Source organism: Entelurus aequoreus, linkage group LG16, assembly GCF_033978785.1.
Source record: "Entelurus aequoreus isolate RoL-2023_Sb linkage group LG16, RoL_Eaeq_v1.1, whole genome shotgun sequence".
Lineage (NCBI taxonomy): Eukaryota > Metazoa > Chordata > Actinopteri > Syngnathiformes > Syngnathidae > Entelurus > Entelurus aequoreus.
In genome coordinates, this window is record NC_084746.1 from 50,062,060 (window position 1) to 50,086,859 (window position 24,800).

The 24,800-nt window shown below is 37.1% G+C and overlaps 1 protein-coding gene across 4 annotated transcripts in view; it reads right to left on the minus strand.

Moving 5' to 3' along the window:
* Window positions 1-24,800, minus strand: part of LOC133631141 (otolith matrix protein OMM-64-like) — a 58,123-nt gene that overhangs the window by 24,857 nt on the left and 8,466 nt on the right. For 2 of the 4 annotated variants that reach the window (XM_062023231.1, XM_062023233.1), the window contains 16 exons: window positions 22,871-22,939; window positions 22,729-22,797; window positions 18,206-18,271; window positions 18,049-18,093; window positions 17,901-17,972; window positions 17,772-17,825; window positions 17,620-17,688; window positions 15,635-15,703; window positions 15,469-15,540; window positions 15,331-15,387; window positions 13,220-13,279; window positions 10,915-10,980; window positions 6,924-6,995; window positions 6,794-6,844; window positions 6,516-6,575; window positions 4,403-4,468 (listed from right to left, as the gene is read on the minus strand). In XM_062023231.1, coding sequence (XP_061879215.1) covers window positions 4,403-4,468; window positions 6,516-6,575; window positions 6,794-6,844; window positions 6,924-6,995; window positions 10,915-10,980; window positions 13,220-13,279; window positions 15,331-15,387; window positions 15,469-15,540; window positions 15,635-15,703; window positions 17,620-17,688; window positions 17,772-17,825; window positions 17,901-17,972; window positions 18,049-18,093; window positions 18,206-18,271; window positions 22,729-22,797; window positions 22,871-22,939 — 1,017 coding nt within the window. The remainder of the gene's footprint in view (window positions 1-4,402; window positions 4,469-6,515; window positions 6,576-6,793; window positions 6,845-6,923; window positions 6,996-10,914; window positions 10,981-13,219; window positions 13,280-15,330; window positions 15,388-15,468; window positions 15,541-15,634; window positions 15,704-17,619; window positions 17,689-17,771; window positions 17,826-17,900; window positions 17,973-18,048; window positions 18,094-18,205; window positions 18,272-22,728; window positions 22,798-22,870; window positions 22,940-24,800) is intronic. The other 2 variants (XM_062023232.1, XM_062023234.1) reach the window with 2 other exon arrangements.

Genomic DNA, 24,800 nt, shown 5'->3' on the forward strand with positions numbered 1-24,800 from the left:
AAAAAGGTGTCTAATGCTTAAACCAAAAATAAACAAAAGGTGAGTGCCCCTAAGAAAAGGCAGTGAAACTTAGGGAGGGCTATGCAGAACGAAACTGGCTACAAAGTAAACAAAAACAGAATCCTGGACGACAGCAAAGACTTACTGTGGAGCAAAGACAGCATCCGGATGTACATCCGAACATGACATGACAATCAACAATGTCCACACAAAGAAGGATAAAAACAACTGAAACATTCTTGATCGCTAAAACAAAGTAGATGCGGGAAATATCGCTCAAAGGAAGACATGAAACTGCTGCAGGAAAATACCAAAAAAAAAGAGAAAAAGCCTACCAAAATAGGAGCGCAAGACAAGAACTAAAACACAACACACAGGAAAACATCTAAAAACTCCAAATAAGTCATGGCGTGATGTGACAGGTGGTGACAGTACACCTACTTTGAGACAAGAGCTATAGTGATGCATGCTTGGTTATGGTTTAAATTCATATTCAACAATTGCGACAACGACTTTTTACTGTCAACTGAGTTTCGTTTTTTTAGGATTTCTACTGGTGGTGTGCCTCCGCATTTTTTCAACGCAAACAATGTGCCTTGGCTCAAAAAAGGTTGAAAAACACTGCATTAAACAATGTAACAAGGTTTTCCAAAATAAATCAACTCAAGTTATGGAAAAAACGCCAACATGGCACTGCCATATTTATTATTGAAGTCAGTGCATTATTTTTTTTTAACATGCCTCAAAACAGCAGCTTGGAATTTGGGACATGAGGAGGTTGAGGTGGGCGGGGTTGGGGGCGGTGGGGGGTTGCGGGGTTGAGGTGGGGGGGATAGGGGGTTGCATATTGTAGCGTCCCGGAAGAGTTAGTGCTGCAAGGGGTTCTGGGTATTTGTTCTGTTGTGTTTATGTTGTGTTACGGTGCGGATGTTCTCCCGAAATGTGTTTGTCATTCTTGTTTGGTGTGGGTTCACACATATTTGTAACAGTGTTAAAGTTGTTTATACGGCAACCCTCAGTGTGACCTGTATGGCTGTTGACCAAGTATGCATGCATTCACTTGTGTGTGTGAAAAGCCGTAGATATTATGTGACTGGGCCGGCACGCAAAGGCAGTGCCTTTAAGGTTCATTGGCGCTCTGTACTTCTCCCTACGTCCGTGTACCACTCCGTACAGCGGCGTTTTAAAAAGTCATACATTTTACTTTTTGAAACCGATACCGATAATTTCCGATATTATATTTTAAAGCGTTTATCGTCCAATAATATCGGCAGTCCGATATTATCGGCCATCTCTAGTAACATACATTATGATGTACGCTGGGTGTGATGTATTATAACTAAAGCTCATGTATGTGTGTAATAGTATGTAGGCTACATGAGATTCAAAAGATTTCGATTCACACTAACTCGCCATTTCATTTCTAAATATGGATGATTTTTCAAACATTTAATCTATGAAGTTGTATGACAAACAGACTCTGCCATTCGCTGTTAACATTACGGTCGTTATTTTCTTCGCACTCTCCATGTCCCCCAGCGATTCTCGCTGACCAAAGCGGGTTGCCTTTATTGCCCTGGCCAGTAAGGCATCATGCTATCATTATTCATTAGCTTGTGGCATTACCTAAAGGACTTTAACTACCATGCTTTAAAGGGGAACTGTACTTTTTGGGGAATTTTGCCTATCCTTCACAATCGTAATGTGAGACAAATGCACATATTTTTTAATGCTTTCTAACTTATAAACATTTGTCAAAGTCAGCTCACAATGGAGCCAATTCTGCCTATAAAGACTTTTGAAAAAACATTGAAAAATCTCTATTAAATTATTTTACATAAACACTAAGTATATACGGTATGTATATATAGAGGCGATGCAGCAGCTCACCGGCTCAGTATATGAACACGGTAGCTGCGTAAGCTAGTTGGCTCTCTGTGATCATCCATCCATTTTCTACCGCTTGTCCCTTTTGGGGTCGCGGGGGGTGCTGGAGCCTATCTCAGCTGCATTCGGGCAGAAGGCGGGGTACACCCTGGACAAGTCGCCACCTCATCACAGGGCCAACACAGATAGACAGACAACATTCACACTCACATTCACACACTAGGGACCATTTAGTGTTGCCAATCAACCTATCCCCAGGTGCATGTCTTTGGAGGTGGAAGGAAGCCGATCAATGTGCAACTAAAAGTAGTTTGTCTGTGTTAGCGCTTATAATAACAATATCGCTAATACTTGGTTAATACTCAGATCACGAACTTTAGATGGAATATTGTTGGTGGTTTTTGGATGTTTCTTTAGAGGGCTTTATGGGCGCAATAGAGTACTCCCGTTAGCTGCATTGTTAGCCATTTATTACAAATTAAAATGCATTAAAAAATAACATATGTGTTTTTGTCTTAGATACTCTGTGCATTGCTCTCAGCACCTGAGTGCATTTGTTCAATAGCAGAATAAAATGTGAGCATCCTTTGAGGGAAAAAAAGAGGAAAACTGATTTAAAAAAAAATAAAATTCTATTGGCACAAAGTGCTGCCACGCCAGCCCCAAAATAATATTTTGAAAATAAAGACTACCGTATTTTTCGGACTATAAGTCGCTCCGGAGTATAAGTCGCACCGGCCGAAAATGCATAATAAAGAAGGAAAAAAACATATAAGTCGCACTGGAGTATAAGTCGCATTTTGGGGGAAATTTATTTGATAAAAGCCAACACCAAGAATAGACATTTGAAAGGCAATTTAAAATAAATAAAGAATAGTGAACAACAGGCTGAATAAGTGTACGTTATATGAGGCATAAATAACCAACTGAGAAGGTGCCTGGTATGTTAACGTAACATATTATGGTAGGAGTCATTCAAATAACTATAACATATAGAACATGCTATACGTTTACCAAACAATCTGTCACTCCTAATCGCTAAATCCCATGAAATCTTATACGTCTAGTCTCTTACGTGAATGAGATCAATAATATTATTTGATATTTTACGCTAATGTGTTAATAATTTCACACATAAGTCGCTCCTGAGTATAAGTCGCACCCCCGGCCAAACTATGAAAAAAACTGCGACTTATAGTCCAAAAAATACGGTACATTTTCTGCGATATCTACATTATATTTATTCTCTTCTCCCAACCTCTTTTGGCTTTCTATTTGACACTTACATGCCATGTAACGTACCACTGATTTTTTTTATTTTTTTAGTAGATAATTTACGAACATTATTATCATTGCATGCATGCAAATACGTTTTCCATTTGGCAACCGTATCCGGTAGCCACGCCCCCTCGGGTAATATACCCGCGGTGTTATGACCTGGGTTTACCCTCGTCACGTCAAAAAAAGACCTTCTTGCTTGCTACGAATAAATGCTCTAGAACTACAACTGGTTTGGAACCAAAAGTGTTTGGATTGTAATCGTCCAAATATGATTAGCAGCAAGGTAGAAAGCCGTCAAAAGCTGTGGCTCGGAGGGCGATTGCAGGCGACAACAAGTAAGATAACCAGATTGTGCTAACTATGCTAACTAGCAAGCTTGTTTCAGCACCCATGATCATCTCGCTGTCCTGCAATGTAGTACGGCGTTTAGGCAAGAGGAACAGTGAGTACATGCGGCTGAGGCGAGCGTTCAACAAATGTTCGGATCCTAAAACGTGGAAATGATTTTTGACGTGAAAATAAAACTTTAAAAATGCGGATTTTTGCGGACATTTCACATGCCTGCAAATGAACTGAGTAACCCGTCATTAATTATCTACAATCTTTGTTTATCTGAGTGGATATCGACAGAGCCTCGCTAGTCATGGCTGGCAAGAAAGTACAAAAGACATGAAGAAAAATTGGAGGCCCGGAATTTAAAGTTGAACTTGTACTTACCCATCTTATGCAAGTAATTCGGCGCTGCTGTGGAATTTCGTTACGTTTTCTCTAGTGCTATGCTAAGTCAAAACAACATACAGCTGCAGGCGCACAGCACCGTAGCTGATGGTGTGCGATCATTTCCGAACGGGCAGCACAGGTAGCCTACTTTAGTTCCATTTTGTAGTTACATTATAGCGTCCTCAAAAATCGAAACATGTTAAAAGCAAGACTGAAGTTTATGCAAATTTTAGACACAAGTAATATTAATAGATTTTAAGACCTTTTATGAGATTGTAGGTAAATTTTAGACATTTTAAGTCCTTAAGTTGAAATTGTTGGATTTAAGACTTTTTAAGACCCCACGGATACCCTGAAAGCAGGTGGACGTTAGAAAAGAAGGATAGAAAAATGTAATTTCCCAGAAAAAAATAGGAAGGCTGACAGGTGTGAGAATCGTAAACTCAATTCTAAGCAAGAAAGTCTTGAATCGACAGAATTGTGCAGCTCCAAGCATATGTAAGGGCAAGCTTACCTTTGCTGTCTTCTCTGTAAGACTGACGCTGTTGGCAGATACTTCATTGTCCACTGTCAAATTGTCCTAAAACACAAGAAGGTGCGGCGTTTAAGTTCAAATGCAGCTGTGCTAAAAAGTAAAAAACTACGTTTCCATGCACTAAATTAGTATCATTTCTGAAGTAATCTGGTTTCTTCTATTTTCACACGTGTTTGGGAAGTCCCGGTTTATATGCTCTAACTATAATTCGACTGTTGGCCATACAATATGTGCCTTGCGTACGCTAGGGGGCGATTGTGGTCATTTCAGCTCCTTTAGCTATGTAGAAATGTAAGTAAAGGAAAAGAATGCTAAATGCTAGTAAGATAGAGATAGTAGCGGTCAATAGCAGAATCTCCTGATTTAACAAATGATTATTCCACTACTGTTTGCTGTTAGTAATGTTTTAATGTGTTTATTATTACCATCAGAGACATATAAACAGTATTGGATTGCTTTGACTATTTACTGTAAATACAAACTACGGAGTGAATTATTTTTATTGGTGGTTTACATGTCAATGGCATCTAAATTGTTCGACATGAACATTTAATTAGATAACAATGCTGCTTGTGAATGTTTTGAATTAATGTGATCAAGGCAGAGATACCTCATGTCATCTATCGCTGTTTATTATTGTTGTCTGCTTATCACTGACTAACAAAACACACATCATTTGTATTATGTATTGTTAGTCCCACACAGACACAGTAGCTCAGGACATGCTATAGAGAACTGGGGCCGTACTTATCAAGCTTCTCAGACTTACTCCTAAGAAGTCTGCTAAGAGTTGACATAAGAGTAAATAAATTCTTCGCTAAAGGCTGCACTTAAAAGTTAGTTATCAAGCGTCTTACTCACACTTTCAGCGAAGTGTAGGACTGAATCTTAAGTGTCACACTCGGAGCTGAATTACGACATTACTATGTGCCGTAAATGGAATTTTAGGTGACGTCATTTCTGTGTCCATAGAAATGACCAATCACGGAAGGGAATCCGTTGTCTAAGAATAAAGAAATATCTTGGAAATATTTAAGTGGACAATGGGAGTGTATATTTTGACAATAAACAACAAAATAATACAAAACAAACTAGTCCCCGCCGGCACTCACGCTACCGCTCCCTCTCTTCTCTCGCCCACACACTCACTGACGTCACTCACCTCACGGCCACACACATACGCTACTGTCATAACATTTTCTTTCCAATTCATTAATTAGGCAACTAATTTGAAACTGGTGTGGGTGGCTCTATATATACTAGCCCACTGCAGACACATGCAGAAATCAACATGGAATCGAAAAGTATTAAATCTGTGACAAAAATAATACCCGCTCTGTCTAAACGATACCGTTTGATCAGCTGCTCGTCATCAAACAAATCCAGAACATCGTTCCGCTCCCTGAATGTTCGCGCACGTCTCTCTCGCCTCAGTGCCATCCCCTGCTGGCAACTCCTAACCACTTAAGACACCTCTGAAGGTCTCTTAAATATCGTGGAGAGTAGGAGTGATTCTTAGACTTAAAAACGTTGATAAAAAGCTTTTATTCTTAAGTTTGAGAGTAGGACTAAATTTCGCAAATTCTCAGGACTTAAGTGTAAAATGGCACTCTAAGAAGCTTGATAAGTACGGCCCCTGGTTTCCAACCGTATACATTCTGTGTGTTTTAAAAAAAAAAAAAACAATCGAGTTAAGGCGCTTACATGTGTTATTATAAGCTAATTTGGAACCAGTTCATGCAATAATTTGGTTTTCTTTAGTGCATGTAAACGTACTGTCCGTTATGTCAATGACCAAAATTCAGAAAATAAATTCAGAAAATATTTTTCATTGTCAAGTTGTCTTGAAACTTGAAAGTTTAGGTATTGTGTTATCGACCACAAAATATGCTAAAAAGTTTGAAAAGTGGTTTTAAAATGGCCCCGAAACATAGCATGTGCCAACATTGACAACCACATTTTCCTGAAACTGTTAAACAGGTTCACAAATAGTCAGTTCAAAAGCTTATCCAAAATTGTAAAACCAAACTAAAAACAAAGTTGACTAAAGGAATCCCAGAAACATATTTATAATAATATTAATGCTACTTACTTGAGATTTAGTCTTTTCTTTTAAAGGCTTTGGTGACTTTTTGAATACGTCTGCTGACTCCTGGGAAAGACCAAACATTAGTCTCAGCTGAAGATGTTTCCCTAAGTTACATCCAACAACATTTGAACTACTGATATTAACTACAGATTTTAAATTGATGGGATACAACTACACTTTAGAGAGGATAGCTATTTGTATTTATTGCATAAATAATACATATTTAATCAAAGAATACTTTCAGGTGTGCTCAGGTTTTAATTTGTACATTCACTGCTCACCTTGGTGCTGTCATTGTTGTTGCTAGCAGAAAAATCAATATCCAGAAGATCCTGAGAAAACAAAATATGATATTTCACTTTTAGCACCATACCCACTGTAAATTAAAGTGTGATTTCTAGGTCGTGTCACCTGCGAGGGCCTGCGGGCGTGTCCCTTTTTGTAAGGCCTTTTAAAAATCGCACCCAACACGCTTGATTTGTCCTGCGGATGACGACAATATTGGATATTAGCTTCAGAGGCTAACGTGAGCAAGCTAGCTACGCAAGTGTGTGTCTGCGTGATTGTGTGTGTAAGTGTGTGTGAGCAAGCGCATGCGTGCGCTGACCTTGGAAGATTTGCCGTCTAAACTGTCGTTACTAATAATAATAATAATAATAATGAATTGCATTTGTTACGCACTTTACATTTGTTAAAATCTCAAAGTGCTACAAAGTATTAAAAATAAAAATAGAAAGTAAGAATATATAATAAAAAAAATTAAAATAGAAATGAATCATGACACACACTATATAAAACAGAAACATAAATAAAGTAGAAATAAGAGCCTGAAAGCACTGGATAAAAAAACAGATAAGCAAGCTGAAATGTCTTGATTTTGCTGCGAGAGCGTCACCTAAAAAAAGAATCGGCGTAACTAAGGCAAAATACGTCACAATCGTCTCTCAAAAATCACTCTAACTTATAAACGTTTGTCAAAGTCAGCTCACAATGGAGCCAATGGGAGTAGCTCTATTCTGCCTATAAAGCCTTTTAAAAAAACAGCTAGTTGGCTCTTTGTGATCGATGCGCAACTAAAAGTAGTTTGTCTGCATTAGCGCTTATAATAACAATATCGCTAATACTTGGTTAATATTTAGGTCACGAAATGTAGATGGAGTTATTGTTGGTGGTTTTTGGATGTTTCTTTAGAGGGCTTTATGGGCGCAATAGACTACTCCCATTAGCTGCATTGTTAGCCATTAATTACAAATTAGAATGCATTAAAAAAAACATATGTGTTCTTGTCTTAGATACTGTTGGGATTGTGAATTATAGGAAAAATAACACAAATGTGCAGTTCATTTTTGACACTATGATGTCATCAGCAGGCGAGTCAAGAGTTATGACATCTACACAATTGTACAAAACACAAAACCAGTGAAGTTGGCACGTTCTGTAAATCGTAAATAAAAACAGAATACAATGATTTTCAAATCCTTTTCAACCTATATTCAATTGAATAGACTGCAAAGACAAAGTCCTTAACGTTCGAACTGTAAAAACGTTATTTTTTGCAAAATATTAGCTCATTTGGAATTGAATGCCTGCAACATGTTTCAAAAAAGCTGGCACAAGTGGCAAAAAAGACTGAGAAAGTTGAGCCATGCTCATCAAACACTTATTTGGAACATCCCACAGGTGAACAGGCTAATTGGGAACAGGTGGGTGCCATAATTGGGTATAAAAGAAGCTTCCATGGAATGCTCAGTCATTCACAAACAAGGATGGGGCGAGGGTCACCACTTTGTCAACAAATGCGTGAGCAAATTGTTGAACAACAACATTTCTCAACGGGCTCTTGCAAGGAATTTAGGGATTTCACCATCGACGGTCTGTAATATCATCACAAGGTTCAGAGAAAACCAACATTGAATGCCCGTGACCTTCGATCCCTCAGGCGGTACTGCATCAAAAACTGACCTCAGTGCGTAAAGGATATCACCACACGGGCTTAGGAACACTTCAGAAAACCACTGTCAGTAACTACAGTTCGTTGCTACATCTGTAAGTCCAAGTTAAAACTCTACTATGCTAAGCCAAAGCCATTTCACAACAACACCCAGAAACGCCGCCGGCTTCGCTGGGCCCGAGCTCATCTAAGATGGACTGATGCAAAGTGTAAAAGTGTTCTGTGGTTTGACAAGTCCACATTTCAAATTGTTTTTGGAAACTGTGGGCGTCGTGTCCTCCGGAACAAAGAGGAAAAGAACCATCCGGATAGCATGTGTGATAGTATGGTGTTGTATTAGTGCCCAAGGCATGTGTAACTTACACATCTGTGAAGGCACCATTAATGCTGAAAGGTACATACAGGTTTTGGAGCAACATATGTTGCCATCCAAGCAACGTTATCATGGACGCCCCTGCTTATTTCAGCAAGACAATGCCAAGCCACGTGTTACGACAGCATGGCTTCATAGTAAAAGAGTGCGGGTACTAGACTGGCCTGCCTGTAGTCCAGACCTGTCTCCCATTGAAAATGTGTGGCGCATTATGAAGCCTAAAATACCACAAAGGAGACCCCGGACTGTTGAACAACTTAAGCTGTACATCAAGCAAGAATGGGAAAGAATTCCACCTGAAAAATCTTCAAAAATTGGTCTCCTCAGTTCCCAAACGTTTACTGAGTGTTGTTAAAAGGAAAGGCCATGTATTACAGTGGTAAAAATGCCCCTGTGCCAACTTTTTTGCAATGTGTTGCTGCCATTAAATTCTAAGTTAATGATTATTTGCAAAAAAAAAGAAGTTTCTCCGTTGGAACAATAAATATCTTGTCTTTGGAGTCTATTCAATTGAATATAAGTTGAAAAGGGTTTGCAAATAATTGTATTCTTTTTTTATTTATGATGCAGCTGAGATAGGCTCTAGCAACCCCCGCGATCCCAAAAGGGACAAACGGTAGAAAATGGATGGATGGATGGATGGACAACGTGCCAATTTCACTGGGTTTTGATTTTGTAGAACCTGAATGGATGAAATTTTCCACGCCACATATGAGCATTTGCTGCTTCTGGTTCTCCCGCGCTCATAAAGAAATAATGATGAAATCATGCATCGTAACTCTGTTTTACAACATGCACCTTTGCCAGACGTAACATGACAAAATAGAAAAAGTGCCTGAAAGATTTGTATTGGCATTGAACTGTGGAGCAAAGAATGACTATGTACATCATTCCTGACCATGAGATCGAGCTACTTTTGTGTTCAACAAATGCTTTGCAAGTAATCTAAACAAAGGTGCTTTCTCATTAACTTTAAAGAGGCATTATCTTTTATACTTAATATTTTATTTGACTAAATTTACTGTAATTAGAGCTGACTAAAATGTGTAATTTTGTTGACTAAGATTAGACTAAAACTAAAATACATTTTCGTCAAAAGACAATGACACTCCACGATACATTTAAAGGGGAACTGCACATTTTTGTAATTTTGCCTATCATTCACAATCCAGTGTTTCCCACACATTCATTTATTTGTGGCGGCCCGCCACGAAAGAATTACGTCCGCCACAAATAAAATTACAAATAAAATAAATAACTTTTTTTTTTGTTGTCCTGTCCAGCTTCTCAAGCAAATCATATAGTTGATGTAGATGCCCGTATAGGCTGTTCAGATTTACTTTACAAAAGAGAAGTGTAGGATACTTCTCTTGTTGCCTTATTTGTATTTAACCACTACTGTTTTCTGTTTATTTGTTACTGACTGTGGCAGGACACCTCTGCCTCTGTTTCACTTTATGTTGCTGGTAAATAATATGGTTGTAGTAGTAGGCTAAAGTTAAATTATTTAGTATGCACTAATTAAAGGGGCAGAGCTTTAAGAGACATTTTAGCTTTTATATTTTATAAGATATATTTTTTGTCAGAACCACAATTAATAAATATATTTCAGTGAATAACTTATTGTTCAAATCTGTATATAAATATTTACATAAAGTGTTGTAATTATATTGTAAAATGGATGGATGGACGTTTAAAACAAAACTGTTATTATTAATTAGTAAGTATACATTTTTTGAGCCTTTTTAGAGAAAATCATATCATTGTAGTAAATGATGCAAATTACTCGATGATGTCATGGTGACCACGCCCATAGCCACGCCCCCACCGTGGTAGTTTATGGGAAACACTGCAATCCCAACAGTATCTAAGACAAGAACACATGTTTTTTTTATTAATGCATTCTAATTTGTAATAAATGGCTATCAATGCAGCTAATGGGAGTACTCTATTGCACCCATAAAGCCCCCTAAACAAACATCCAAAAAAGTTGTGAGAATCGTAAACTAAATTCTAAGCAAGAAAATCTTGAATCGACAGAATTGTGCAGCTCCAAGCGTATGTAAGGGCAAGCTTACCTTTGCTGTCTTCTCTGTAAGACTGACGCTGTTGGCAGATACTTCATTGTCCACTGTCAAATTGTCCTAAAACACAAGAAGGTGCGGCGTTTAAGTTCAAATGCAGCTGCGCTAAAAAGTAAAAAAGTACATTTCCATGGTTTCTTCTATTTTCACACGTGTTTGGGAAGTCCCGGTTTATATGCTCTAACTATAATTCGACCGTTGGCCATACAATATGTGCCTTGCGTACGCTAGATTGTGGTCATTTCAGCTCCTTTAGCTACATAGGAATATAAGTAAAGGAATGCTAAATGCTAGTAAGATAGAGATAGTAGCGGTCAATAGCAGAATGTCCTGATTTAACAAATGACTACATTATTCCACTGCTGTTTGCTGTTAGTAATGTTTTAATGTGTTTAAGCGACACGTGTGGTTATTATTACCATCAGAGACATATAAACAGTATTGGATTGCTTTGACTATTTACTGTAAATACAAACTACGGAGTGAATTATTTTTAACAGGTGGTTTACATGTCAATGGCATCTAAATTGTTCTACATGAACATTTAATTAGATAACAATGCTGCTTGTGAATGTTTTGAATTAATGTGATCAAGGCAGAGATACCTCATGTCATCTATCGCTGTTTATTATTGTTGTCTGCTTATCACTGACTAACATAACACACATCATTTGTATTATGTATTGTTAGTCCCACACAGACACAGTAGTTCAGGACATGCTAGATCAGGGGTCACCAACCTTTTTGAAAGCAAGAGCTACTTCTTGGGTAGTGATTAATGCGAAGGGCTACCAGTTTGATACACACTTAAATAAATTGCCAGAAATAGCCAATTTGCTCAATTGACCTTTAACTCTATGTTATTATTAATAATTAATGATATTTACACTTAATTGAACGGTTTAAAAGAGAAGAAAACACGAAAAAAATGACAATTAAATTTTGAAACATAGTTTATCTTCAATTTCGACTCTTTAAAATTCAAAATTCAACCGAAAAAAAGAAGAGAAAAACTTAAAAAAAGAATTTGTGGAACATCATTAGTAATTTTTCCTGATTAAGATTAATTTTAGAATTTTGATGACATGTTTTAAATAGGTTAAAATCCAATCTACACTTTGTTAGAATAAATAACAAATTGGACCAAGCTATATTTCTAACAAAGACAAATCATTATTTCTTCTAGATTTTCCAGAACAAAAATTTTAAAAGGAATTAAAAAAAAACTTGAAATAAGATTTAAATTTGATTCTACAGATTTTCTAGATTTGCCAGAATAATTTTTTTGAATTTTAATCATAATAAGTTTGAAGAAATATTCTTCGTCGAAAAAACAGAAGCTAAAATGAAGAAATAAATTAAAATGTATTTGTTATTCTTTACAATAAAAAAAAAAAATTTACTTGAACATTGATTTAAATTGTCAGGAAAGAAGAGGAAGGAATTCAAAAGGTAAAAAGGTATATGTGTTTACAAATCCTAAAATCATTTTTAAGGTTGTATTTTTTCTCTAAAATTGTCTTTCTGAAAGTTATAAGAAGCAAAGTTAAAAAAAAGAATGAATTTATTTAAACAAGTGAAGACCAAGTCTTTAAAATATTTTCTTGGATTTTCAAATTCTATTTGAGTTTTGTCTCTCTTAGAATCAAAAATGTCGGGCAAAGCGAGACCAGCTTGCTAGTAAATAAATACAATTTAAAAAATAGAGGCAGCTCACTGGTAAGTGCTGCTATTTGAGCTATTTTTAGAACAGGCCAGCGGGCTACTCATCTGGTCCTTACGGGCTACCTGGTGCCCGCGGGCACCGCGTTGGTGACCCCTGTGCTATAGAGAACTGGTTTCCAACCGTATTTCGGTGTGTTTTTTAAAAAGTCAAACACAATCAAATTAAGGTGCTTACATGTGTTGTAAAAAGCTAATTTGGAACCAGTTCATGCAATAGTTTGGTTTTCTTTAGTGCATGTAAACGTACTGTCCGTTATGTCAATGACCAAAATTTAGAAAATAAATTCAGAAAATATTTTTCATTGTCAATTTGTCTTGAAACTTGAAAGTTTAGGTATTGTATTATCGACCACAAAATATGCTAAAAAGTTTGAAAAGTGGTTTTAAAATGGTCCCGAAACATAGCATGTGCCAACATTGACAACCAAAAGAGTTCTGGATTTTCCTGAAACTGTTAAACAGGTTCACAAATAGTCAGTTCAAGAGCTTATCCAAAATTGTAAAACCAAACTAAAAACAAAGTTGACTAAAGGAATCCCAGAAACATATTTATAATAATATTAATGCTACTTACTTGAGATGTAGTCTTTTCTTTTAAAGGCTTTGGTGACTTTTTGAATACGTCTGCTGACTCCTGGGAAAGACCAAACATTAGTCTCAGCTGAAGATGTGTCCCTAAGTTACATCCAACAACATTTGAACTAGGGCTGGGCGATATAGCCTTTTATTAATATCTCAATATTTTTAGACCATGTCACGATACATGATATATATCTCAATATTTTGCCTTAGCCTTGAATGAACAATTGATGCATATAATTACAGCAGCATGATGATTCTATGTGTCTACATTAAAACATTCTTGTTCATACTCAATTAATATATGCTACTTTTAAACTTTCATGCAGAGAAGGAAACCACAACTAAGTCAATTTACCAAAACTGTATTTATTAAACAGTTATTAAGCGGTGGCACAAACATTCATGTCATTTCAAAACAGAAAGTGCAAGATTGTCAGAGACATTTTAAAACAAGCTATTAGTGCACTTTTGTGAATGATGTCACTAAGATGACATATCAAAACACTAAATTAAAGTGCACTTTTTGTACAGAACGCCACTACAATAGTTAAAAATAGATATGTCCGATAATATCGGCCTGCCGATATTATCGGCCGATATATGCGTTAAAATGTAATATCGGAAATTATCGGTATCGGCTTTTTTTTATTATCGGTATCGGTTTTTATTTTTTATTTTTAATTAAATCCACATAAAAAACACAAGATACACTTACGATTAGTGCACCAACCCAAAAAACCTCCCTCCCCCATTTACACTCATTCACACAAAAGGGTTGTTTCTTTCTGTTATTAATATTCTGGTTCCTACATTATATATCAATATATATCAATACAGTCTGCAAGGGATACAGTCCATAAGCACACATGATTGTGCGTGCTGCTGCTCCACTAATAGTACTAACCTTTAACAGTTAATTTTACTCATTTTCATTCATTACTAGTTTCTATGTAACTGTTTTTATATTGTTGTACTTTCTTTTTTATTCAAGAAAATGTTTTTAATTTATTTATCTTATTTTACTAATTTTTTAAAAAAGTACCTTATCTTCACCATACCTGGTTGTCCAAATTAGGCATAATAATGTGTTAATTCCACGACTGCATATATCGGTTGATATCGGTATCGGTTGATATCGGTATCGGTAATTAAAGAGTTGGACAATATCGGAATATCGGATATCGGCAAAAAGCCATTATCGGACATCCCTAGTTAAAAACAAATAAAGTGCACTTTTGTGCATGATGTCACACAAGATATTTCAATAACTGTCAAATAAAAATGAGCTGCATAATAGGAAATCTCCTTTGCTATGTGGTAGGTTCCTGCAGAAGTTATCTCCTTCTGTTGTTGACTATTTGTTTCATACGGTGTTGATGTGGAAATGGTTGCCTCGGCATTTTGTTGGTGTGGCACCGAACGGAGATGTTGACATGCGGAGTAAGCACTCTTCATTCTCCAGCGGGTGACTTTTCAAGTCATGCTACAAATTAGCAGTAATGCTACTTTTTGCAGCAACGCTTTTGCCGCATACTTGTTCAACATCTTCCCGCTTGAAGCCAAACCACCGCCAGACGATGGACCCTGTGCTGTTTTTCTTGGGAATTAATTCTTCCTTCATTTGTTACCAGATTCGCACCTTCTCTCTCTCGTATTACCACCCGCGCCACACCGCTAGCACCACAGCTAATGTTACCCATGTCTCTACCTCTCTGCTCCGCGAAGGCGTATGACAGAATGCGACGTATGTAAGAAAGTGCGCTTGTTTTATCCCTGTGAGAAGGAGACACAAGAAAGAGTGAGAAGAGCCTGAAGTGTAACGCCCGCAGCTAAAAGCAACTGAGTGAGAACGTATACACGAATATCACGATATAGTCATGTTCTATATCGCACAGAGACAAACCCGCGATATATCGAGTATATTCGATATATCCCCCAGCCTTAGCTTGAACTACTGATGTTAACTACAGATTTGACATTTTTTGGGATACAACTACACTTCAGAGAGGATAGCTATTTATATTTATTGCAAGAATAATACATATTTAATCAAAGAATACTGTGAGGTGTGCTCAGGTTTTAATTTGTACATTCACTGCTCACCTTGGTGCTCTCATTGTCATTGTTGTTGCTAGCAGAAAAATCAATATCCAGAAGATCCTGAGAAAACAAAATATGATACATTACTTTTAGAACCGTACACACACTGTAAATCAAATTGTGATTTCTGGGTCGCGTCACCTGCGAGGGCCTGCGGCCGTGTCCCTTTTTGTAAGGTCGTTTAAAAATCGCACCCAACACGCTTGATTTGTCCTGCGGATGACGACAATATTGGATATTAGCTTCACAGGTTAACGTGAGCAAGCTAACTGCGCAAGTGTGTGTTTGTGTGTATGCGTGCGCTGACCTTGGAAGATTTGCCGTCTAAGCTGTCGTTACTAGCTGAAACGTCTTGATTTTGCTGCAAGGGCGTCACCTAAAAAAAAGAATTGGCTTAACTAAGGCAAAATACATCACAGCCTGAAATTTGGCTCGTTTGGAAGAAAACAAAATTGTTTTTAGAAATATCTCCGCCATTCCTCCATGGTTTGATTTTAAATTTTTGGGACTTATGGGATCCCAAATACACAAAAACAGGCAGTAATAGGTAAGGAAAGTGGGTTTTGCATAATTGGGCCACCAAAAATGTATTGACATTTTCCTTAAGCAGTCAGGGTTGTGCTCATGGCTATAGAATGTCTTAAAACTGTCCAAAATGTCCTGATATTGCTGTAAAACAAAGTCAGGGTTGTGTTAATGTCAGAGATGACTGCCAAATGTATATGCCAATTTCAAAAGGCCACGGCCCCCTGACACCCCTTCTCAACTGTCTATGTGATGTCAAGGCTTGGTTAGCCCAGAATTTTTTAATAATGAATGAGGGAAAAACGGAAATTTCAGTTTTTGGTCCGGCCCTCACTGACTTGGGACCATTGCAAAATCATGTGCGTCCCAAAGTCACCAGCCTTGGCGTCACTATAGACAGCCATTTTAAATTTGACAAACAAGTCAATGGCGTTTTAAAATCGTGTTTTTATCATCTTCGTCTTTTAGCAAAGGTAAAACCATTTTTATCTTTTAACCTTTTTGAACAAGTCGTGCATGCTTTTATTTCAAGTGGCCTGGACTACTGCAGTGCACTTTATGCTGGCATTAGCCAAAAAGCTCTCTCCCGGTTGCAGTTAGTCCAGAACGCGGCAGCACGACTTTTAACAGGGGCCAGGAAACGTGAGCATTTAACCCCAATTCTTCAGAGTTTGCACTGACTCCCTGTTCATTTTAGAATTGATTTTAAATCCTTGCTGTTTGTTTTTAAAGCTTTACATGGACTGGCACCTCAGTATATCTCGGACCTCATCCAAATTTACACTCCTGCGCGCGCTCTGAGGTCCGAGAGCCAGCTCCAGCTCGTGGTGCCCAGGACGAGACTTAAAACCAGGGGAGACAGGGCCTTCTCTGTGGTCGGCCCTAAGCTCTGGAACACTCTGCCCCTCCATGTTCAAACTGCTCCCACAGTGGAGTGTTTTAAGTCTCGTCTTAAGACCCACTTTTACTCTTTGGCTTTTAACACTACGTGAGTTGTGTGGTCTTCTGTCCTCTGTTGTCCTGTGTGTTTTTTTAATAAATTTTGATGTCTATTTTACTGTTTTAATTGGTTTTACCCTTTAAAATAGTTTTTAATCATACTTATTTTTTATATTGTCTCTGTATTGGTTTTCTATTCATTTATTCTTTGTTTTTATTCAGTCATTGGTGTAGCATAATATTGTTTTTAATATTGTTTTTAATATCGTTTTTAATATCGTTTTTAATATTGTTTTTAACATGGCTGTGCAGCACTTTGGAAACATTCTTGTTGTGTAAATGTGCTATATAAATAAAGTGGATTGGATTGGATTGTGTTAATATCCAAAAACAGTTCAATTATCCTAAAGCACAGTCAGGATTGCGCTTAAGAAACAAAATGTCCTGAAATTGTCCTATACAACGGTCAGGGTTGTGCCTAGGACCAAAAACATGTCTTAAAATTGTCCTAAAAGTCTACAATGTCCTAAAATTATTTGTAAAACAGTCAGAGTTGCATTTAAGACCAAAAAGGTGGTAAAAGTGTCCAAGCAACAAGTTCATGATTTCTCTAACACCATTATGACTGTCATAAGGTCAGCAAACACCGTCACCAAAAAGCAGCAAACAGCAAAGTTATTTAATTTGCAGGGCAGAAGTGCTTCAGTTTGGACATGTCCGCTACCAAAGAGCCCTGAGGAGGGTAAGGACACAGAACTATTTGAGCTCATGTCTTTTATGTAATCCGACTAAAACAGACTTTTACACCTTTGGGAAAAGTTTGAGCACCTGTTTGTGAGAGGATGTCTTGTCACTGCTCGCGGGCGTGTCCTCATCGCTGGAGTCACTCTGCTTCTCCTCATGGACACAATATTGAGACACAGTAAAGATACAGTAGTATCTAATTAAAACAATGACATCACTGCAAAGTGACTGCTTACTTTGTTTTCATTTTTAAATGGATTCAGTTTGGACATTGCCCCTGCTAGTTTGCTCTGATAATGAACGGAGGAAAAGAGTCAATGTCAGCTGGGACTTCCTGAAAAGTTGCATAGAGAAGGTGGTAGAACCTGTTTGTAGCTGGCCTGGTTCTCTGCGTTGTCCAATGTCTCCTCTACATCAGCGTCTGTATTGTCCTTCCCCTAAACACACACAATGTTAACCATTCTTCTTGCAGGAGATATTTGCAATAACAGCAAATGGCGGACATGAGCGCACCTGGTTGTCGAAGGAGAAGGTGTTCATCAAAGCACTGAAGCCACTCTGAAAGCACACACGACTCATTTTATATGTTTATGTCTTTCACATTAGGTCATTTTATTGACAAGGAATATTCACTCATGATTCTAGAACCTTCTGCATCCCAACAAGTCACCTGTTTGGATTTGTGTTTCTCTGCAAGGTTTTCTTTGGAGCCTTCTAACTTCTCCTTTTCACGATACTGTAAAGCAAACAACAAACTCATGATGTTTACTTTATTAATTTTTTTTTTAAAATTATGTGTAACGTACATTATGATGTATGGCGGGTCTGATGCATCATAAATAAAGCTCATGTATGTGTGTAATAATATGTAAGTTACATTCACACTAACTCTCCATTTCATTTCTAAATATGGATGATTTTTCATATATTTTATTTATGAAGTTGTATGACAAACAGACTCTGCCATTCGCTATTGCCCTGGCCAGTAAGGCATCATGCTATCATCCTTCATTAGCTTGTGGCATTACCTAAAGGACTTTAACTACCATGCTTTAAAGGGGAATTGTACTTTTTGGGGTATTTTGCCTATCCTTCACAATCGTAATGTGAGACAAACGCACACTTTTTAAAATGCTTTCTAACTTATAAACTTTTGTCAAAGTCAGCCAATGGGAGTAGCCTCACTCGTACACAATCAAATGCAGATACTTTTTCTTATGCCTTCTGATCTCTCTCTCTCTCTCTCTCTCTCTTACTTGCTGTACATATCCTACCAAGTCAGACCTACACTGTTCCAATATCCATTTCTCTGTTCTCAATTGTTGATGACTGATGATAACAACCGAACCTAACCCCCCCCACACCCCGGATTGTAAATAATGTAAATAATTCAATGTGATTATCTTGTGTGATGACTGTATTATGATGATAGTATATATGATAGTATATATCTGTATCATGAATCAATTTAAGTGGACCCCGACTTAAACAAGTTGAAAAACTTATTCGGGTGTTACCATTTAGTGGTCAATTGTACCGAATATGTACTTCACTGTGCAACCTACTAATAAAAGTCTCAATCAATCAATCAAAACTTAATGGGGACATCGCTCTGTTTACACCAGGGGTCACCAACCTTTTTGAAACCAAGAGCTACTTCTTGGGTACTGATTAATGCGAAGGGCTACCAGTTTGATACACACTTAAATAAATTGCCAGAAGTAGCCAATTTGCTCAATTTACCTTTAACTCTATGTTATTATTAATAATTAATGATATTTACACTTAATTGAATGGTTTAAAAGAGGAGAAAACACAAAAAAATGACAGTTACATTTTGAAACATAGTTTATCTTCAATTTCGACTCTTTAAAATTCAAAATTCAACCGAAAAAAAGAAGAGAAAAACTAGCTAATTCGAATCTTTTTGAAAAAATTAAAAAAAATAATTTATGGAACATCATTAGTCATTTTTCCTGATTAAGATTAATTTTAGAATTTTGATGACATGTTTTGAATAGGTTAAAATCCAATCTGCACTTTGTTAGAATATATAACAAATTGGACCAAGCTATATTTCTAACAAAGACAAATCATTATTTCTTCTAGATTTTCCAGAACAACATTTTTTCTAAGAAATTCAAAAGACTTTGAAATAAGATTTAAATTTGATTCTACAGATTTTCTAGATTTGCCAGAATAATTTTTTTTGAATTTTAATCATAATAAGTTTGAAGAAATATTTCACAAATATTCTTTGTCGAAAAAACAGAAGCTAAAATGAAGAATTAAATTAAAATGTATTTATTATTCTTTACAATAAAAAATTAATTTACTTGAACATTGGTTTAAATTGTCAGGAAAGAAGAGGAAGGAATTTAAAAGGTAAAAAGGTATACGTGTTTAAAAATCTTAAAATCATTTTTAAGGTTGTATTTTTTCTCTAAAATTGTCTTTCTGAAAGTTATAAGAACAACGTAAAAAAAATAATGAATTTATTTAAACAAGTGAAGACCAAGTCTTTAAAATATTTTCTTGGATTTTCAAATTCTATTTGAGTTTTGTCTCTCTTAGAATTAAAAATGTCGGGCAAAGCGAGACCAGCTTGCTAGTAAATAAATACAATTTAAAAAATAGAGGCAGCTCACTGGTAAGTGCTGCTATTTGAGCTATTTTTAGAACAGGCCAGCGGGCTACTCATCTGGTCCTTACGGGCTACCTGGTGCCCGCGGGCACCGCGTTGGTGACCCCTGGTTTACACAGTCACCTTTAGGGGACCTCTGACGGTATGGGGACAAAAAAACAGGTCCGCTAAAGGGAAACCTTTTTAAATGATAGTCAGATCCATTCTGAAGATGCCTAAGTGATTTTTAAGCTTTGGCCCATAAAACATGTTTACTGGTTAGTTGGAGTGTGAGACATTTGCACAGCAGCATTGAAGTTCTATGTGTACAACTGCATTACGGCCTACAAAAGGAGATTGCAGGTAAAATAGTACATTAAGAGATAATCAGCAAGACTGGTTAAGTAGAACCGTTTTTAATGTTCTTTATGTTCAATGTTGTTAAAAATAAAAAGTAAAAATAAAAGTTTAAATGATTTTGTATTTTATTTCTGTGGTTTAAGGTAAGATAAGATCATCCTTTATTGATCCCACAACAGGGAAATTTGAGTTACTTTGTTTACGTGTTTCAAATATCGGTAAAAGAGAAAATTAATTTTCTTGATAAGTGAAACATTTGTTATCCTGGCATTAATAGTACTGTGATTGTGTATGGTATCCATCCTTAGTTAAAACTAATATATTTTTCCAAAAACAAAATCTGGTTTAGTGTTCCTTAGGATGACATTTTCATACAGCATGATTATTATTACCTTAAAAGTATGATTCACATTCAGAATGTTCCATCCTTCTATATATGCTAGTTGGAGTTGCAGACAACTTCATTACTGCTAAATAGCAGTTTTCAGTAATGTCACCGAAGATGCAGGATTTGCTTTAACATTTAAGTGGTAGTCGTGCTATATTCTGAGGATCATGTCATATTTAATTTGAAATTTGGTCCTCAGTAGTAGGGATGATACTCGAAACCGGTTTTCCCGGTTGTTTGATAAGAAAAGAACCGAGTCCTCGGACTCGAATCCCTTTTTGAGAACCGGTACCCGTTATCGAGACCACTATAGTAAAGGAAAAGAGTTGATTCTTTATTCGAATCCCGTCCCGACCAGAAATGCTCCGTGGGACATCACAATAAATGACGTCACGTAGCTCAGTCATTAGGCGCAGATAGCGAAAGCAGGAAAATAATGGACGGGAAAAAGCGCTCCAAGGTGTAATAAAGTTCAAAACAAAAGCTATAATCCATCGAATAACTTTACTGAGAGATTTGAGCAGGGTACAAACACATGACGAACACTTTTACGACCAACCAGAAACATAGCAACCAGGCTAGCAACGCACCTCCTTTACGGCAGCTGTCGCAACGTTCTTAAAACAACCGCAGCACATACATATATATACAACATATCTCCCTTTTTTAACTATTGTTTTTCTTTCCTTGTAAACAAAACAAAATCACACTGTAGATGTGTTGTCTGTCTAATTATAAATAATGCAGACGAGGCGTGTTGGCTGAGTTCTTGACGTTTACTTTCACAGCGTGGCAACATGCAACACTTTTCGGGGCTTCTGCGCATGCTCGTAACTCCCGTTGCATGCTGGGTAGTGTATTTGTTATATTCTCTAGCTCATAACATTTTTCCCCCATAAAGAAATAATGTTAACTCAATAAAGTGTATTTCTTTTTTTAGCTTTAACTTTTCATTTATTAGCATTGTAACCACATTTGCAAACAACTTTTCTCTTCATAGAATGTTCTTTCAATAAAGAAATAAAGTGCAAAAATGTCAAAGCATCATAACAAACAGTTATGTCAAATAGCAGCAAAAGTGCACTTTTTGGAGAGCTGTATTATTTTCAGTTTTGTGCCCAAGGGACTGATTTTATTTAACACTATATTATTATTTTTACACCTATAGTGATCACAGAGACAGCTTGTTTTTGTGTTACTGTATATATTTGTTTCTCTGAAAAATCCCACTTAATATACTTTTGGTAACAACAGTCAATATTTATTTATTTTATTTTATTTTTTTTAGGTGGGTAACAGTCAATATTTATTTATTTATTATATTTAATTGTTTTCTTATATAATAAAAGTGAGCTTTTGTTAAACCAAATATTGTGTGTTTTTTTCCATATACAACAACCTATCTGGACTCCATAAGAGAATCGATAAGGAATCGGTTCGATAAGAGGATTCGATAATAGGCTCGAACTCGATAATTCCTTATCAAACATCATCCCTACTCAGTAGTCACGTACAAATTTGTGTGAATTATGCAAAATTATTTAAATTTGGTCCCCATGAACCATATTAACTCTTTTTCCCCAGGGTCCCCAGTAAGAATGATCAGCACATTACTTCATCAATGCAGAGATTTAAAGACGTGTATGAGCTAACTGAGCAGTGGCCATTTTACCTTATTTTTTTTATGCCTCCACAACCTGTAGAAAGGGTGGTCCCCACAAGTGATGATCAAAAATTTGGTACCCATTCCAAATGATAACCAGTATGTGTGTGTGTGCGTGCGTGTGTGTGTGTGTGTGTGTAAGTGTATGCGTGCGCTCACCCTGGAAGATTTGCCATGTAAGCTGTCGTTACTAGTTGAAATTTCTTGATTTTGCTGCAAGAGCGTCACCTAAAAGAAAAGAATTGTATTGTTAATATATGAAGAAGAATGCTGACTGTGCAAAAAAAAGATCACAACAAACTTGTGGTTGCGCTTCCTTGGACGATTTAGGAGTCTTCTTGAACCTTCCCTTAAACATGCCTCCTTTTTCCTAGAATACATTAAGAGAATCATATTTACAAGGAGCAATTCAACAAACCCTTTAAAGTGATTACTATCTCAGAAACATGGATCGATATTAAAAAAGGAACATATTTTGATCTCGAAGAATATTAACTAAAATACATCAACACAACTAACAAGAATGGAGGAGGATTAACGGTGTACGTGATGAAGAACCTGGGGCCGTACTTATCAAGCTTCTTAGAATTACTCCTAAGAAGTCTGCTAAGAGTTGACTTAAGAGTAAAGAAATTCTTCGCTGAAAGCTGCACTTAAAAGTTAGTTATCAAGCGTCTTACTCACACTTTCAGCGAAGTGTAGGACTGAATCTTAAGTGTCACACTCAGAGCTGAATTACGACATTACTATGTGCCGTAAACGCAATTTTAGGCGACGTAATTTCTGTGTCCATAGAAATGACCAATCACGGAAGGGAATCCGTTGTCTAAGAATAAAGAAATATCTTGGAAATATTTAAGTGGACAATGGGAGTGTATATTTTGACAATAAACTACAAAATAATACAAAACAAACTAGTCCCCGCCGGCACTCACGCTACCGCTCCCTCTCTTCTCTCGCCCACACACTCACTGACGTCACTCACCTCACGGCCACACACATACGCTACTGTCATAACATTTTCTTTCCAATTCATTAATTAGGCAACTAATTTGAAACTGGTGTGGGTGGCTCTATATATACTAGCCCACTGCAGACACATGCAGAAATCAACAAGGAATCGAAAAGTATTAAATCTGTGACAAAAATAATACCCGCTCTGTCTAAACGATACCGTTTGATCAGCTGCTCGTCATCAAACAAATCCAGGACATCGTTCTGCTCCCTGAATGTTTGCGCACGTCTCTCTCGCCTCAGTGCCATCCCCTGCTGGCAACTCCTAACCACTTAAGACACCTCTGAAGGTCTCTTAAATATCGTGGAGAGTAGGAGTGATTCTTAGACTTAAGAACGTTGATAAAAAGCTTTTATTCTTAAGTTTGAGAGTAGGACTAAATTTCGCAAATTCTCAGGACTTAAGTGTAAAATGGCACTCTAAGAAGCTTGATAAGTACGGCCCCTGAACTACAAAGTGAGAAAAAACATCCATCCATCCATTTTCTACCGCTTATTCCCTTCGGGGTCGCGGGGGGCGCTGGAGCCTATCTCAGCTACAATCGGGCGGAAGGCGGGGTACACCCTGGACAAGTCGCCACCTCATCGCAGGGCCAACACAGATAGACAGACAACATTCACACTCACATTCACACACTAGGGCCAATTTAGTGTCGCCAATCAACCTATCCCCAGGTGCATGTCTTTGGAGGTGGGAGGAAGCCGGAGTACCCGGAGGGAACCCACACAGTCACGGGGAGAACATGCAAACTCCACACAGAAAGATCCCGAGGCCGGGATTGAACTCACGACTACTCAGGACCTTCGTATTGTGAGGCAGACGCACTAACCCCTCTGCCACCGTGCTGCCCGTGAGAAAAAACATTTGCTATGTAATTTGCTATTGATAATATTATAGAATGTATAACCATTGTATATATAGAACACCTAAATCAAGTATTGAAATGTTTCAGGACTGGATTAAGGCAACATTCACTGAAATCAATCAAAAGTAATTTTCTTATGTGGTGACTTCAACATTGACTTATTGAACCCTAAAAGGCAAAATGCCTATAGATAAAATGTGTAGCAGGTAGGGATGTCCGATAATATCGGCCTGCCGATATTATCGGCCGATAAATGCGTTAAAATGTAATATCGGAAATTATCGGTATCGATTTTTTTATTATCTGTATCGTTTTTTTTGTTTGTTTTGTTTTTTTTAATTAAATCAACAT